A 17,423-nucleotide genomic window follows, 5' to 3' on the forward strand; every position below is an offset into this window, starting at 1 on the left:
CTGATACATGAAATCAATTAAAAGAATTTAACTGAATGATCACCTGTAGTGCTAACTTTTTTGGCCGAATGTGTTTTTGTACTGGTTTTAACTTTTTGCTGTACAGTTTTCGTCTTAGTCAACTTTTCTTTGCTTTCTTTCATCACCTGCTGTTCTTTTTGTTGCCATTTTTTACTTGCTGACTGAAGAGCCAAAAGACGAAGTTGTAGTTCAGATAGCTCCTCTTCATCTTCACCAAGTTTCTTTACAAAAAGAAATAGTTGCACTTTTTAAATTATTTGACCTTAAACATTTCACCAAATCAAAACTTTTATAAAGATCAGAATTTAAAGTTAGTTTTAAGGCAAACATTTAAATGGAAAATATAAATAAGGAAACCATAGCCCTAGACCCTAACTCAGTCCCTATAATACAAACAGAAGATCAATCTATGGAGGGTGACTGTGTATACGCATATGTGTAGGGTTGGAGGGGAAGGGCACAACTGATGGAAAAAGATGATAAAAAAAATGAAAGTTAAGGGTTAGAGATTAGCATTTAACTGTGCTTCCCAAACAAGAGTAAAAATCTGATGTCAGCGAACTCAAGGAAAAAAAAAAAAACCCAACCCAAGGAATGAAGAATAAAGTGGTTATCACATGATTTACTAGCCTGTACCAGGCAATTGATACACTTCAGTCAAGATTCAAACTTGCAAACTTTTAAAAATATGTATAATTCTATAGTGTTGAAAGAAAAAAATACGTAAAGGTTTGCTTACATTTGAATATTACATGTTCTAAAGCTATAGATAATTATTTGAATATTTAAAATATTTTAAATACCCAAGACTTTTCTTCAGGGAAACTAAACCAGGAAGACAGATTAAGAGTGAACATTTGAAAATTTTTTCCCATTGAAATAACTTAAATTTTTCACTCTACCTTTTTTGAGATAATTTTTAAAATTAATTTATTCTCTACATTTTAGCTAAAATATAATTGAAAATGTCACGCAATCTAAGCAAAGGTTCTGAATTGGAGAACATGGATTTGCAGGGGAGGAAATTAGGGGTCCAGTCCTTTGGTCTCACTACTCCTTGAAGTTAAACACAAAATTATGTTTTTTGCCTTTATGTGTTATGTATGGAAGGAAGGAAGGAAATCAAAAGAATCTAAGACTCAAAAAAGGTTAAAGCCCATTTATCTAATAACTTTTTCTTGTAGGTGAATTGTGATTACATTTTTCTAAAATCCAATTAAAGTATTTAATTCTTAAACATAAAGAAAACAGTGGATCCTATAACCTACTGGTTTCACCTTAATATGAATTGTTATAAATACCTCACTGAACTATCATCACATATTTCAGTACTTCAGTTTACCCAACTCAGGATATAGTTACCCTTTCCACTACAGGGAAATATATGTAACAAATAAGTTTAAAAATTATCATGATTCTTTTTTATTCTAAATCACTTAAACATACTGAATTCTACTTGCTTGGTACTGAGGTTCTAGAGCCATACTGTTCAATGTGGTAGTAATGAATCACATGTAGCTATTTAAACTGAATTAAAAAATTTAGTTCCTCAGCCACACTAATCACATTTCAAGTGCTTAATACTCACATGTGGTTAATAGCTACCATATTGGAAAGTACAGATATGGAACGTTTCCATTATTGTAGAAAATTCTATTGGATTTTGGACAGTGCTGATCTAGAGTTTAAAATAAAGCTATCATCACTGTTCAATTGAGACTTAAGTCTTTGATTACTTTTTGCAACTATTCCTTTTGAAATGAAAGAAACCACTGCTTCTGTCACGCAACTTTATGCTTCTTAAAGCAGCTACATGATCAGTAAGAAGAGCACTGAACCTCACTCAACTCCTTGCTCTGACAATTAAGTCGTATGTAACTTCAGGCAAATCACTTAACCTGCCCATATGAATCTTACCTTATCAATAAAACATGCCAACTTACTTTATGGAGTTATTGTGAGGACATTAAAAAACATATACACATATAGACACATGTATGTGCAATGTGCATGTGTGTCTGCTATATTATCATCCATAAATTCAGGACCATCTCTTTCCTAAAGACCCTAGATTCTGCCTCATTATAATTTACTCATAAAAACTAACTGAAATCTTAATGGAATAAATTGCAGCTATTTCAGATCTCTAATTCGACAAAGAAAAGGCTTGGGTTATTAAGTGCCTATTAAATGTAAAACACAGTACTTGATGCTTCTGTATTTTATCCTGCAGAATCTCACAACAACCCAGAGAACAGATGATATTAAACTTATTTTGTAAAGAAGAAAAACAGAGGCAAGCTTACACATGATCAGTCAGCTAAGAGGAGGAGCTAGACCTGATCAAGGTCTAACTAACTCCAAAGCTTTCCCACAAGGCATAATCATGCCAAAATTTTAAAAGAATGTATCTGAATGAAAATTAAAAGTTTCAAAAAACAAACAAAAAGATTATCTATGGATATATGTAACACTTCAATTAAACACAATTTAACTGATCCCAGAAAAATACTCCAAGACATCTCTCCAGATTTTCTTATGTTTCAGGCTTATGTCCAAATATAGGTAAAACACTATGAACGAAAATTAGTGGAAAAGCAAGACAGAATTTCTCTTTCAAAAGAATACAAGAATCAGTCTTACAGTGATATCTGATCCTACAAAATATCTTACCTTTTCAGATAGAATATCTGAGGCACTAATTCTTCTTGTTAAATTTTGTTCTTTATCTTCTAATCCTTTAAAAATGAAAACAGCATACTTTGAATACTCTAAAGATAGCTACAGCCAATTTAAAACAAAATGCTATATAATGTTTAATATTATTTTAAAGGGTCTCATTTTCTAGTCTCTAAAGCAAAAGAACGCTGTTAGAGAAAATGAAAATCTAACCAAACTTCTCATATTAGCCCCATTTCTAAAAGTTACAAGGCAAAATGACTCAAAATATTAAGTAATAAATAAAAACACATTTTGATAAAATGACTTCTGAACTAAAAATAATTATTTCAAATAAGAACAGAATTTATAGACTAGACAAGCAAAGCTTCATTACCAAATAGATAACACACATCGATAGAGTATAATGATCATTAATTCAAAGTAAATAAAGTGAATTCAACATTTGTAATTTTTAATTGGATTTCTACATTAAAGAAATGGCCCTCTATTGATCTAGAAAAAAATCAGCAGAAACATCAGCAAAATTAAATCCATCTACACATTTTCCCAGAATTCTAGCCTTAGGCACAGACTTCTGATGAAGTTATTTACAAAATCTCATTTATATATTATTTAATCTATGACAGCTCTACAAATCACATAATAAAGTTACAGTACATTTACAAGAGTATTTAGATACACTTTTGTAGCTGAAACAGATGAATTTAAAAACTAAGAGAGTGTTTCCTTAAGATGACACATTTGAAGTCTAAGTTCCAAGCTTACTTTCTTTTTCCCCATTAACAATATCTGTCAGTGTTCCAAACATCCTAATTTGATTGTTCAAGAAGGTCTATTGGTAAAAGAACAGGCGACTTATTTGATAACTAGAAAATGACTAATCAAGTACCCTAGACAAAGTAAATGGAAGGCAAACACCAAATTTTGAATTAGATCAGTTCTGCTATAAGGCTTGTTTTGGAAATGCGCATTTGTTGATATATAAGAAAATAATTTGAGCCTAACACAAAGTTTCATGCTTATGTGCGACTTGTCTCCGAGAGAATGGAGAAAACTAACATCCAGGTGATCCAAGCCATGTAGGAATACACAAACCCCACACTGAGCATCTACCAAGCACCTCATCTCACTGTGTTATCAGCCACACCCACCCACATCTGGTGTTACAGCTTACTGTCCAATGTCAGATAACCTTCCTTGCTCCACCTCTTAATTCATAAGCTGAAAATCCTCCACTTCCACAAGCACACTTTAGGTCTTTTTCAAGGTAAAGTGACATTACAGTATGTCAAGCATTGTTTTTTTTAACCATTTCACGTGTAAAGCTGTGCTACCATTTTTATTAGGTTCCTATCTATGTTTCTGGTCACTGACAAAGTTTTTGAATGTTGTTTCCCTAACTCCACTTTGCCCATAACCCCTGTAGTTTTTATTGTGTAATTTTTGCAGTGTAGTAATTTTTTAGGAATGCACAAGTCACATTATAGCAAAACTGACCATACTTCAAAGAACACCAGCATAATGACTATTAGACAAAAATGAACAAGAACATAAAGACACAGACTTCCAATAACAGATGTAGAAAGCACTCAACTTTCCTCTACATCAGAAGCCTGTTAGTTGATGATGATCACTCTTGTCTATAAAGTGTGGCTGCACCTCCCTTTAAGGTAGCAGGTACTTTATGGGCACAACGCTGCCTTAAACACAAGCACAAAACAAGCACAAACCATACATTTCTGACTATAACTTTACAAAGATTATAAAAGGAGGTCATTGTTTAATTGACCAAATGTGTAGTTAGGCACTGTTCTACCCCTATCATGTCTCTCTAAAATAAAATAATTATTTTAATTCTTACTCAATACTTCCAAAATGAAAATTGTTCTTGTGCAGTTAAACAGTACTTTAAAAATTATTACACGGTATTTTAAACTGAGCTAGAGACAGTCATCAGGATATAGGTGGCAGTTAAAGCCATAATAATTGAAAACACCCCAGAAGAATGGAACACTGAGGACATTGTTAAGCTACAAAGAAAAATTATTTTTTTTAAAGGAAAATCAGAAAGTTATAAGAAATTCCAGATGTGTACGGTGGTATCACAGAAACCCCAAAATTTCAAGATTAGTGAGAAAAACATCACGAATATAGTAAATCTGTCTACTTCTTATAGAATCTTCTCAATATTGTGGCCAGAGTGATCCTTTGAGAATATAAATCAAATTATGTCAGTCCTTTAGCACAAGGCCCTGTAAAAGCTTCTGTTTCACTGAGAATGAAAACCAAAGTCCTTATAAGGCTCTGCATGATCTCTCCCAACCTATCGTCTTTGACCTCTTCTCTCCCACTAATCATCCCCTCACTACTCATTCCCCTCACTCTCTCTTTCTTAATGGCATAGGCCTCCCTGTTATTCCCGGAATAAGCCAGGCACCCTTCTGCCTTAGGGTTATTAGTCTAGTTCAGTGATTCTCAAACTTTAGCAGGTATTAGAATCAACAGGAGGGCTTGTTAAATACAGATTGCTGAGCCCCATTTCCAGAGTTTCCAATCAGCAGATAGATCTGGGGTAGGGCCTAATAGTCTGCATTTCTACCAAATTCCCAGGTAATGCTAGTCTCCAAGGACCACAGTTAGAAAACCATTGCTTCTAGTTACTTCTTTGCTGAGAAATGTCTTCCCCCAGATACCCATTTGGCTGTTTCCTCACCATCTTCAAAGCCTTTGTTTAAATATCACCTTCAAATCCAGGCCTCTCCTGATCACCCAGTAATACTGCAACCTATACCGACTATCCCCATCCTACTTACCCTGTTATAGTTTCTCTTTCTGTAACTATTATTTACTGTCTACCCCTCTAAAATGCAAGCCCATGAAGGCATAAATAATTATCTATTTTTTTCACTGGAATAGTTCCAAGAGCTTGGAATAAAGTGCTCAGTTAGTTTTTGAATGAATAGATGAAATGAAAAAATGAAAGACGAATTTTGCAATTAGGTCAAAGTAACCTCATATTTTACTAGGGGTGAAAAGCATACTGCTTTGGGTAAAGAGAGGGAATGAGAGGTAAAGTGATGAGAGTTAACACAGACTAGCCTTTCCAGAAGTTTGCTTGAAAAGACAGCAATTAAAGGAGAATGCTGAATGGGGAGGAGGGAGTGCTTAAATTTTGGGATGAACACTCAAATATGTTTATAATAAGAACCCATTAAGAGAAAGTGGTTAAAGGTGAATCAAATAAACAGACAGAACAAGATCCCAGAGAAGGTGGGAGAAGTTATGAGCGAGAATGCAGATTAAAACAAAGTGGCCATAAACAAGAAGAGAGTCACCACTTCCAAAAAGTGAAGGAACTGAAGTGGAAATCAATATGGACATACATTTATGGCTAGGAAGTGAGAAGTTGTAAATTGAATGAGATCACTTGAAATAGGAATCAAGCTCATATGCTGAGAATAAAGGTTGAGTAAAACCCTGAAAAATGATGGTGAAGGTTTAGAAGAGTTGTGGAGAGAAATGGAAAAAAGGAGACCAATAATGTAAAGGTTTAATAGAGCTGAGAGTCTTGCTGATGACTGGGGGAGAAAATGAATATGTAGAAACACTAATCAATATAACTTATTGATTCAGATAATTTTAGCTTATAATTTTAGCTTTTATTACATAGTATTCTAAACTGAGCTGGAGATAGTCAATTCCTCTTCCATACTGCTGTCAATCGCTTTTCTAAAACAGATATCCGAGGCATGGCCGGTGGCTCTGTTGGTTACCGGTTGCCGGTAACAACAGGGTCGCCGGTTCGATTTACACATGGACCAGCGAGCTGCACCCTCCAGAACTAGAATGAAGACAATGAGCTGCCTCTGAGCTTCCAGAGGGATGGCTGGATGGCTCAGTTGGTCAGAATGTGAGCTCTCAACAAGGTTGCCGGTTCAATGCCCACATGGGATGGTGGGCTGTGCCTCCTACAACTAAAGACTGAAAATGGCAACTAGACTTGGAGCTGAGCTGCGCCCTCCACAACTAGACTTAAGGACGACTTGGAGTTGATGGGCCCTGGAGAAACACACTGTTCCACATTCCCCAATAAAATTTATTAAAAAATAAATAAAACAGATAACCGATCACATCATTTTCCTGCCTACAAATATTTGATGGTCCACCTGATGTTTAAAGAAAATCTAAATTCTTTAGCAAGAATTGCTAAAGAATTGGATTACAAAAGGCCCTTTGTAATCCAATCTCAACCTATCCTTTTGTAAATTTATATCCCAACACTCTCAGAACCATACCATATAGCCCACATTGCACCCATAATCTCAACATCCTCTTAAAGTTCTCTGTGCCTTCATCTGCTCATTTGATTTATTCTGACTTCTTAAGTGGAAAAGACTCATTTCAAACATTTCTATCACTATGAAAACTTCCTAAATCCAGGTGCACATATTTGGTCTTTCCTCTGTTACTGCAGGCTTTGATATAGAACTCTTTATTACACTCTATACTTGTGTGTCTTTTCTATCCCACCGGATTTTACTTTTCAAAACTGCCTGTATGGGATCATGGTATTAAATTGAAGAGATAAAAAAAAATGTCCCCGAGAATGTGTAACTAAAATCAGTCAACCACTCAGGTTTGCAACCAAATTTACACCATATGGGTGGCCTTGAAAACTTCAAATATAAAGCGGTCCCAGAGCACAAGTCTACCCAGGTGCCTGGCAACAGCAAAAGCAAATCCTCTCTGGGGAATCCATCTTTGTCCCAGGCCTCAAAACATTTCCTCTAGGCCAGCCCGGTGGCTCAGGCGGTTAGAGTTCCGTGCTCCTAACTCCGAAGACTGCCGGTTCGATTCCCACACGGGCCAGTGGGCTCTCAACCACGAGGCTGCCAGTTCAATTCCTCGAGTCCCACAAGGGATGGTGAGCAGAGCCCCCTGCAACTAAGATTGAACATGGCACCTTGAACTGAGCTGCCTCCCAGATGGCTCAGTTGATTGGAGTGCGGGCTCTCAACCACAAGGTTGCCAGTTCGATTCCTCGACTCCCACAGGGATGGTGGGCTGCGCCCCCTTCAACTAGCAACAGCAACTGGACCTGGCGCTGAACTGCACCCTCCACAACTAAGACTGAAAGGACAACAACTTGACTTGGAAAAAAAAGTCCTGGAAGTACACACTGTTCCCCCAATAAAGTCCTGTTCCCCTTCCCCAATAAAATCTTAAAAAAAAAAAAAAAAAAAGTCCTCCAAAAAAATTCAAAGAAAAATGAGCACCTCACTTAAACAAGAAACAAACAATATCACTAAGTGTTCAAGAAAAGAAGGTATCCTAAACAACCATCAGAGATAGCAAACATCAGAAATCTGACCCACAAAGATCTCAAATTATTGTAAGTTATCAGGCAAAGGGGAGAAACAAAACTAACCTATGGTTAACATGTTTAAAGAACAGACAAATATGAAAAAACTAAGCAGAGAGAAGAAAACTAAAAAGAATGAGTTGAGTGATTTGAAAAACCAAAATAAAAGTGAAACACTAAAATAAAAACTAACAGCAATTTAAAACTCAATAGGTGGGCTTAATGCTGATTAGACACAGCTAGAGACAATCAGTGAACTGAAAGATGATACATCAGATGAAATTTCCCAGAATGTAGCAGTTAGAGATGGAAACTTAAGGGGAAGTAAGGTAAACGGAAGAGAAAATGAGATGATTCAACATAACATACATTTATACAGTTTCAGAGAAGAAAAAAATGGGACAATATTTTTAAGAGATGACAGTTTTTCAGAATCAATGAAAACAAGCACAACACATTGCAAATTGGATAAATAAAAAGAAATCTATTAACACAATCAACACATCATAGTTAAACTACAGAATATCAAAGACAAAAACAACATCTTTAAAATACCTTCAGAAAGAAGACAGATTATCTTCAAATTAGAAACTATTAAGACTGATAGCTGAGTTTTCAAAATCAGCAATGGAAGCCAGAAAATATCTTCAATATGTGATAATTAACCTATCTAGAATTCTAAACCTAGGAAAATGATCGTTTAAAGAGGGCAAACAGAAATAACTTTTCATCCAGCAAACACACACTAAAGGAAATGTTTTTAAATGTATTTTAAGTATAAGTAGCTCTAGACATCGAAGGAAGAGTGAGCGAAGAAGTGTTAAATACCTACATGGGCAAAGCTAGGCAAATATTGGTCCTTGAATATCAGGGGAAGGGTAAAGACCTTGATTAACTTTACAGATTGATAAGAATTCATGTTATAATTCCTAGAAGAACCAATATGAGAACAGAAACTTAGTACATAACTAATTTCCAAACTAGTAAAAGAAAAAAAATTATACAAAAAGATAATCAAGAGGTAAGAAGGAAAAAAGGAAAAAAGAAAATAAATCCAAACATCAGTAATCACGACAAAAATGTGAATGAACTATTGTTCTAGTTAAAAGACAAATATCGTCAAACTAAATTACAAATTAAATCCAGCTCTATACTATGTACAAGTGACATTTGAAACATGAGGATACAGAAAGACCAAAAGGATGGAAAACGAATTACAAGACATATATACTATCAAAGACATACATACTATCACGAGAAAGATGGTGTGGCCATTAATATAGACAAAATAGAATTCTGACAAAAACATTACTAGAGATAAAGAAGGTCATTACATAATAAGAAGAATAATGAGTCAATTATACAGCCTCAAAGCATTTAAAGCAAATATTGAAAACTACCATTACAGTGGCATATTTTAACAAACCTCTCAATAATTGATCAAGCAGATCTAAAAATGAAGGAAGATACTAACATAAAAAGCTTGATCTAACAATCCATACGTTTCTTCCAAACACATGCAGAACAGTTCAAAAAATCGAACACATACTAAACAACAAAGAAAATCTACACAAATATTTCAAAAGATTGGTATCATATGGATCTCATTCTCTGACAAAGTAACTGACTTAGAAGTCAGTAACAAAAAATACAGCTAGAAAACCAACATGTTTGTGAATTAAGAAACACACTTCCAAATAGCCTGCAGGTGAAAGAAAAACAAAAATTAGAAAGTAGTTAGAAATGAATTTTTTAAATTTACATATCACAAACTGAGATGCAGCTAAAGCAGAAATTTCATAGCGCAAAATGATCTTACTAGGAGACAGGCTGAAAACATTAATGAGTTTTAAAAGCTATGGACTTATTTCTGGGGAAATTAAAAATGGGGGATTCAATTTAAAAATGCCACAGATAATTTAAGAAAAGGTAAGAGAGTCTTAAGAATAATTTTTCATAAACTTTACAACTTACCGAAAACGGACACGTTACTAGAAAAATATAGCTTACCTAAACTGCCTTAACCAGACATAGAAAGCATGAACAATTCGTAGTTTAAAACCTTACCAGAAAAAAACTCCATCCAGGCCCAGACACTTTTACCAGCAAGATCTACCAAATATCCCAAGGAATGATTCCAATCTTGAACTATTCCAGAGAATAAAGAGGAAACCACTCCCCAACTCATTTTGAACATCACAACCTTTTACTAAACTTGGCAAGGAAAAAGGGAAAAAATTACAGGCTATGAACCCAGATGAAAAATTCTAAACAAAACATTAGCGAACCTTTATTTATGAAGGTTTTAAATTGGCCCAAACTGCAAGAACTCAAATATCCCTCAAGTGGGAAATGGATAAACTACAGTAGCATAGCCATACAATGGAACACTCAGCAATAAAAAAGAACTACTTATACAACCACATGGATAAAATTCAAATACACTATGCTGAGTGAAAGAAGCTAGAAGCAAAAGGCAATGTACTATATGATTCCATTTACATGACATTCTGGAAAAGGCAAAACCATAGGGACAGTAAAGAGATCAGTGGTTACCAGATGGGCTAAGGGTTGAGGAAGTGAGGGACTGCCTACAAAAGGGTACGGGGGAATTGGTGGGAGTTAATGGAATTGTTCCATGTCTTAATTGTGGTGGCTGGCGATGGTTACCCAGCTGCCTGCTTTTGTCAAAACTCAAGGAACTATACATTTAAAAAGGGTAAGTTTTACTGTATATAAATTATACCTTTATAAAGAGGAAAAGAAAAAAGTAAACCAAATCTACAATATATACGGTAAAAATGATATATGAACTAGTTGGATTTATCCCAAGTGTACAAGGGGTCTTAACACAACAAAATCAATTAATATCATCCATTACACTAATAAATTGAAGGAAAAAAATTAGATACATGCTCTTCTCAATAACGAAGAAAAAATTGATAAACTTCAACATCCATTTCATGCTGGACATCTCAAACAAGCAATGGGGAGGGGCCCTCCTTTACCCAACACCTACAAAAACTTAATAAACATCATGTTTAGTGGTAAACGTCAAATCATTCCCTGTAAGTTAGGAACTAAGGTACCCACTATTACTTATGTTAAAAATTGTATTACAAGTTCTGACCAGAATGATGTAAAGACAAAAAAGAAAGATTAGAATGAAACAAAGCATCATTATTCAGTAATATGACTGTTGCTACATAAAGTACAAAAAGAATTCAGATAATTAGAATCATTTCAATGAAGCATGCTACCAAAATAAGTAGTTACCCGTTTAGGGAAAGAAGAAATATTATTACTAATTGAAATGTTTAATTCCATTACCTTGATTAGATTCAGTAGTGTCAGATTTCATGGAAAGCTGTTTTGTTCCATCTTTAACTTTTTTCAAACGGTTCTTATCTCCTGGTAAAGTCAATTTTTGCCTGAGTGGTTTTAATTCAAATGCCTGAAAAGTTTTGACCTGTGTTTTCTCCTCAGGAGCGACTTCTTTACTTGAGTCTTTTGTAATACTGACATTATCAGTGCTTGTTTGGTCCTCAAAGTTCAATGTTTTAGGATCTTCCTGCACATTCTCTTCTTTGCTACTCAAAGCTAGCTTTTCATCCTTATTGATGCACTCTAGTTCCAACTGTATTTGCTTATACTTCAAAAGTAAATCTTCAAAAGTTTCTTCTCCACAATTTTCACTTTTTGATGAATAATTTTGTTTCCTTGACGGAGATCTTCCAAAACTTTTAGCTAAACAGCATATTAAGGAAACCAGTTTCCAAAATTTTTCCAGTTAATTTAACAAAAACATTAAGTTATAGATGAATTGTTTCCTTTTGTTTTTCAAGAAAGATGGAGTGATATTTTTAAATTACTAAATTTCATTTAATATATGTGTTAATGCCCACTTTCATTATGTGCCCATATTTCAAATTTAACAAATATCCATATAAATAGTCCACTTACAAAATCACTAGTGTCAGTTATTACCCATAGTATCCACAGGTATTCCACCTAGTTAGGTTATAACATCCTTCCTTCTAGGTATCGGGAAAGCCCACAATGAGTTGGATGTTAAAGATTCCTTTCTGAAGGAAGAGGGAAGAAAGTTTGTCACAGATGTGGATAATTTTACACTTCAGATAATCAGGAGGAAACGTTTCTTCTTTCTAATCAGTTTCTTCTCTCAAATTTAAAAAAAAAATAGAAATAAAAAATGAACACTGAAAATAATCAAGACTAATTTATGAAAAGAAACATTTGCTTAAAAATCTAACACAACATTCTTGGAGCTCATCAAGTATACTAACATCCAATATAATCACAACTAAGACAATGAAGGCAGTTATGTAATAAAAAAATAAAACCTTTACAGTGTTCAAAATGTACCTTCTAATTTTCCTCTAAAGGATAGCTAAACCAACTATTTTTGTTATTTTCTTCTAACATAGTGATATATAGAATATAACTTCTTTCTTGAAAACGGCTACAAAGTTCCAAACTACAATGCTCAAAGTAATTAATACATATAAGAATCCTTACACCTTGTTTCTCCAGCCTAGAAATGAACAAAATTACTTTACCAAGTGGTTTAAATGTCATTTATAGATATGAATTGGCTAGAATGTAACATTACAGTTCCCAAATAAGTTTCTTCTCTGTTTACTAACTTACAGACAAGCAACCTGCAGAGATTTTTAACATCTCTAATCACCAATTCAAGAATGGGAATCACCACCAAATATTTTAGAAAGCGAATGAGCATTACAACGGAAAATCTTAATAGTTCTGTAGCAATAGCAATACTGTTCCAATAGCAGTTCTCTGATCTCTCTTCAGAGCCATGTTTCTTGAAAGAATACTAGTTTCTCATCAAACTTCAACCAAATGTAATCTGGCTTCTGCTGACTGAATTTATCCACCATGTTTCAAACCTTATTTTTTATCTGACCTCGCTGTAGCATTGGACACTGTAAACTATTTCTCTCTTGGCTTCCGTAACTACCTCTCCCCATGTTTCCCTGCCTTTTTTTTCCCGCTTTAAGTTTTCATGATGTCTTCCTCTCCAACTCCTGCAACTCCTCCAGTGAACTCTACTTAGCCTCTTTCTCTTTTTGAGTGTTCTAATGCACTCCCAGTTTTACGTACTACAGAACAGAAGGTTGCTGGGCGGGCAGATAGCTCAGTTGGTTAGAGTGCGAACTCTTAACAATAGGGTTGCCGGTTCAATTCCCACGTGGGCCAGTGAGCTGCACCCTCCACAACTAGATTGAAGGACAACTTGGAGCTGATGGGCCCTGGGGAAACACAGTTCCTCAATATTTCCCATTAAAAAAAATTTTTTTTTAAACAGAGGTTGGTCTGGTAATAGACATGTAGGGTTCTATCTCCCACAAGCCACCCCCCATACTACGGCTAGACTAATCTAGAACACAAATCTGGTCAGATCTCTTTTCTTTTTAAAATCCCACTAATAGTAGAGTCCAAATCCTTATAATGGCATATAATGCCTTTACTTCCTTTCCAATCTCACCTTTTCCATTTATCACAATTTATGCATAGCTTTGTGTCTAGTTTTTTCTGTTCTTCAAATTAACCCCCATTCAAATGTCACTTATGTGAAATCAGAGAACTACGTGCTCCCCCACCCCACCATTATGTATTCTTTGTACATAAACTCTATAATTATCTACATCTACATCTTATTTTTCAATGGAGCTATCTAATGGCACAACCACAGTAATTTTTAAAAAATAAGAGGACCTTGGAAACATTTGTAAACCGAAGATTCCTTACACTAACAAGAAATAAAATAACAGGAGGACAGAAAAATGAGGAAAAGTAATTGTTATGATTGTAACTGACTAATCTACTTCAAGGCTAAATGAAATCTCCTACTTCTGTCTATACAAGACAGCCAGGATGAAACCAACACTTAAAAGATTTAATTTTAAACTGGTCTAGATGCAATTTCTAACTGAAACCTGGTTCGAAAAAAGAACTGCTGGTGAAAATGGAACTGTACAACTGCAGGTGAAAATGGAACATCTTTCTACTGATGAGACACTGGCCTAATATTTTAGCTCTCATCAGACCTGAAAGTTTAAAACAGTAGTCACCCAAAGGTGACATATGCTAAAATTAACTGACAAAGTTCTCTATCACTAAGAAAAATTAAAAATGAGAATGAAAATAAGTACTGCAATAGAATCTGGTTTACTCTGTCTCTTTAAAGCTGCATCTATCTAGCATATCTTAATAATTACAGAAAAAGAAGTTTAAAAAAATACCAACCACTTATATTCATGCTACTTCACTTCTAGATTATGGAAATGAGTCACAGAATAGCCCTTATTTTTTCTTATTGCAATATTTGTTGTAAAGTAAAAATGCTATTATTATAATCAACAATGAAAATATGAATTAAACTGAGTACAATCTTGGTATTAAAGGAACCTGAATTAAGAAAATTTTGTATTACAAGTTTTGTTTGCTCACATTATATAAAAGTGTCCAGGAATTATGTTTTCCTTCACAAATTCTTACAAATACCACCTCTAGGATCGATTAATAATACTTCACGACAAAAACAATGAGCAGAGGATCAAAACAAGTATCCTTTTCTTAAGTGCAGCATCTGTGAAAAGAAAAACAGCAAGAGAGCTCATTTCTGATTAAGATACTACAGAAATCAGACTGGATATCTTCTGCACTTATTTTCACAACATCATGCCTGTTTATTAACAAAAACATATCGACTCAATTAATAAAGACATATGGCAGAGACCACATTGGTACTAAATGAATGGACAGAAAAAAGGCAAAGGCAGGAGGTAGGCATCACCCCTTTTTCTAGTACAGAATAAAGAAAACACTTTGAGCTAATACTTTTTAAGTACCTCAATTTGAACTTTTACATTAAATTGTAACTATTTCCGTTTGTCTCTCCAACATAAATTACAAGTTTCACCTTTTCTATTTGTAAAAAATATACATATACGTGCTTACTTTTTTTTAGATTCAGAATTGACTATTAGGAAATCCTTGGTTAAAAAAATATCTTGGGCAGGGACAGGTTTTCTAATTTTATTGAAATAACATGTCTTTTAAAAAGTTAAATACCTACATGATTTTCTCTGAAACAATCCTGGAATGCTCCTAACCCAACTTTTGGTTGTTGAAGTTTTTTTTTCGGGACACTAGCACCACAAGCAGCTACTTCTTACATAAACCTACATCTCTTGCCCCTTTTATATCTTGACATCTGGAAAAGACCATAAGGTTCTAAGTATTCTATAAAACTAATGCTGAGTGTCTTCCAAACAAATGTCATTATATGTAAGTTTCACATATAATGAATATATTAAAAAGTCATTACACCATGGAAATTACAACCAGTAATAAAAGCGCTTAGTAAACTATTTTCATACAGTTATCATGGACTAAGTCAAGACACTGTTCTACACACCCATTATAAAACAGCAAACCTTCAGATGATTGATTCCTCAGTAAAATCCTGAGTAAACGCAGGAATGTTTATGATAACCAAGAATTAAGTTAGAGGGGGGGAAATCAAGATATTTTGCTATTTTTCTTCCCAACCTCTCTATAATCTCCACGCTCCCACACACCCCATGGCTTCCAAAATATTAAAATTAAAATACTGTTAAGTTTATCCTTCTTTCTCTGGCCCACATTTGTCAGCACTACAAATTATAAAATGTCCAAAAAGTGAACGTAAGAAACAGAGAAGGAGGTAAAGTTTTCCAAAAAGATACATGAATTTAAAAGCTCTGAATTAATAGACTTGGTTCTGAAGATACAAGGTCTTTTTTTCCCCACTTTAAATGGCATCAATATGTAAGAATAAATCAAGAAAGGTAAAAACAAAATAACAAAAGCAGTAAGGTTATACAGAATGAAACTTCGTAATTTTCAATGTCGAAATGCAGTATGAGATAAGCAACAGTATTCCCCACACTGTCACTGTATTTTTTTTTCTCCCTCTAATAATGCAAGTCAACCTCCCATACAAAGTTCCTGTGCCAGCAAAAACAAATGCTAATGAAATTTGGGCTTCTGATGCACTGTTACAAATCTGATGTTAGACTCAGATTCCACTAGCTTGGCCCCAAACCACGACACGTTAATGTTAAACAGCAACATACCCAATAAAGCAATCTTAAGCACGATAGCGTGACACATGCGGACTACCAAAGAACAACTTACTTTGAAATGACACAGTGACAAATAAGCGGTTCTGAAGGTTCAGAAAAGTTATTCATCTCAGACCTAGTAATGACGCTACAGGGAACTTTAGGGACACACCCAGGGCAGACGGCCACGTTAAGGATACAACTCTTCCGAGGTGGAGAGGGCTCTCGCCAGCTCTGACTGCTGCTGAATCCGGATCCCGCTCCTCCTCCCAGAGGGGGTCTGCCCCCCGGCTTGCCTCCTCGCTCACCCCCTCCACGCCCCCGACTCCAGCGACTCCCACCCCGGTAAGGCCTGCCTCGAAAGCGGAAACGGTCCAAGGCGATGTGGCTCCGTTCCCAGAAGGACGGCCGGGGGCTACTTTCGGACAGTGAGCTCGAAGGCATCCGCACCGAGGGCGGGTGAGACCGGAATGGCTCTTTGGGTCGGTAGCTGCTGTGTCCCCTGAGGTGGCCCCGCTCCGACGCGTGCCGCGAGCGTGAGAAATTCCTCAGCTGCTGCTGAGAAGACGACGACGACGACGAGGAGCCACCGCCTCCGCCGGATCCACCGCCCCGGGCCGGGTGAGGAGGCCTTCGCCGCGGATACGGTAACAACCCGCCACCACTGCTGCTGCTGCTGCTCCGGCTCCGTATCTGGCTGTTGTTATCGTCGTCACTGATCTCCCCATCTTCTAGCTCCCCTTCTTCCTTGGGCGAGAGGCCACTGGAGGCCGGAGTATCTGCGGTCGCCATCCCCAGAGCAGCGCCTTCCACACAACCTTATCCCTTGGTCTGGGATCCGCCCGACAACTGCCTTCCTCCTCGGTTGCCTTCTTTCCTAACGGACCGGGTCGGTGCGGCCTTACCCTACTCGGACACCTACAGCTGGCTCTGCTCCCCAACTTCCCCGCACCCCAGCCCTTCCTCGCCGGGCCGTCGCAACCCAGTTCCTTCCCCTAGCGCCCCCTTGCTCCTCCGCGATCCGCGCTCTTCCGCCTCGCGAGAAAGAGGCTCTGGAAGTGGCTCTCCCCGTGATGTCACTTCCCGCGACACGCAGGAAACAAGACGCCCAGTTCCCGCGATAGTTAAGAACGCGATTCTCATTGGGACTTGTAGTCTCTCTTTCCTCTCTAGGGTTTGTCTTGCCAGCCTACAGCTCACACCCA

General features: G+C 36.2%; 1 protein-coding gene across 2 annotated transcripts in view; it reads right to left on the reverse strand.

Annotated features, from left to right (window-relative positions):
- ZFC3H1 (zinc finger C3H1-type containing) overlaps positions 1 to 17,267 on the reverse strand; it is a 50,643-nt gene extending 33,376 nt beyond the window's left edge. For both annotated transcript variants that reach the window (XM_088800781.1, XM_019748945.3), the window contains exons 1-4: positions 16,419 to 17,267; positions 11,396 to 11,812; positions 2,695 to 2,759; positions 44 to 242 (exon numbers count right to left, since the gene is read on the reverse strand). In XM_088800781.1, coding sequence (XP_088656907.1) covers positions 44 to 242; positions 2,695 to 2,759; positions 11,396 to 11,812; positions 16,419 to 17,010 — 1,273 coding nt within the window. In that variant the 5' untranslated portion in view covers positions 17,011 to 17,267. The remainder of the gene's footprint in view (positions 1 to 43; positions 243 to 2,694; positions 2,760 to 11,395; positions 11,813 to 16,418) is intronic.
- Between the last annotated feature and the right edge of the window lie 156 nt (positions 17,268 to 17,423).

This window comes from Rhinolophus sinicus, chromosome 1 (genome assembly GCF_057876585.1).
Source record: "Rhinolophus sinicus isolate RSI-liver-muscle chromosome 1, RSI-T2T, whole genome shotgun sequence".
In the NCBI taxonomy this organism is placed as follows: Eukaryota; Metazoa; Chordata; class Mammalia; order Chiroptera; family Rhinolophidae; genus Rhinolophus; species Rhinolophus sinicus.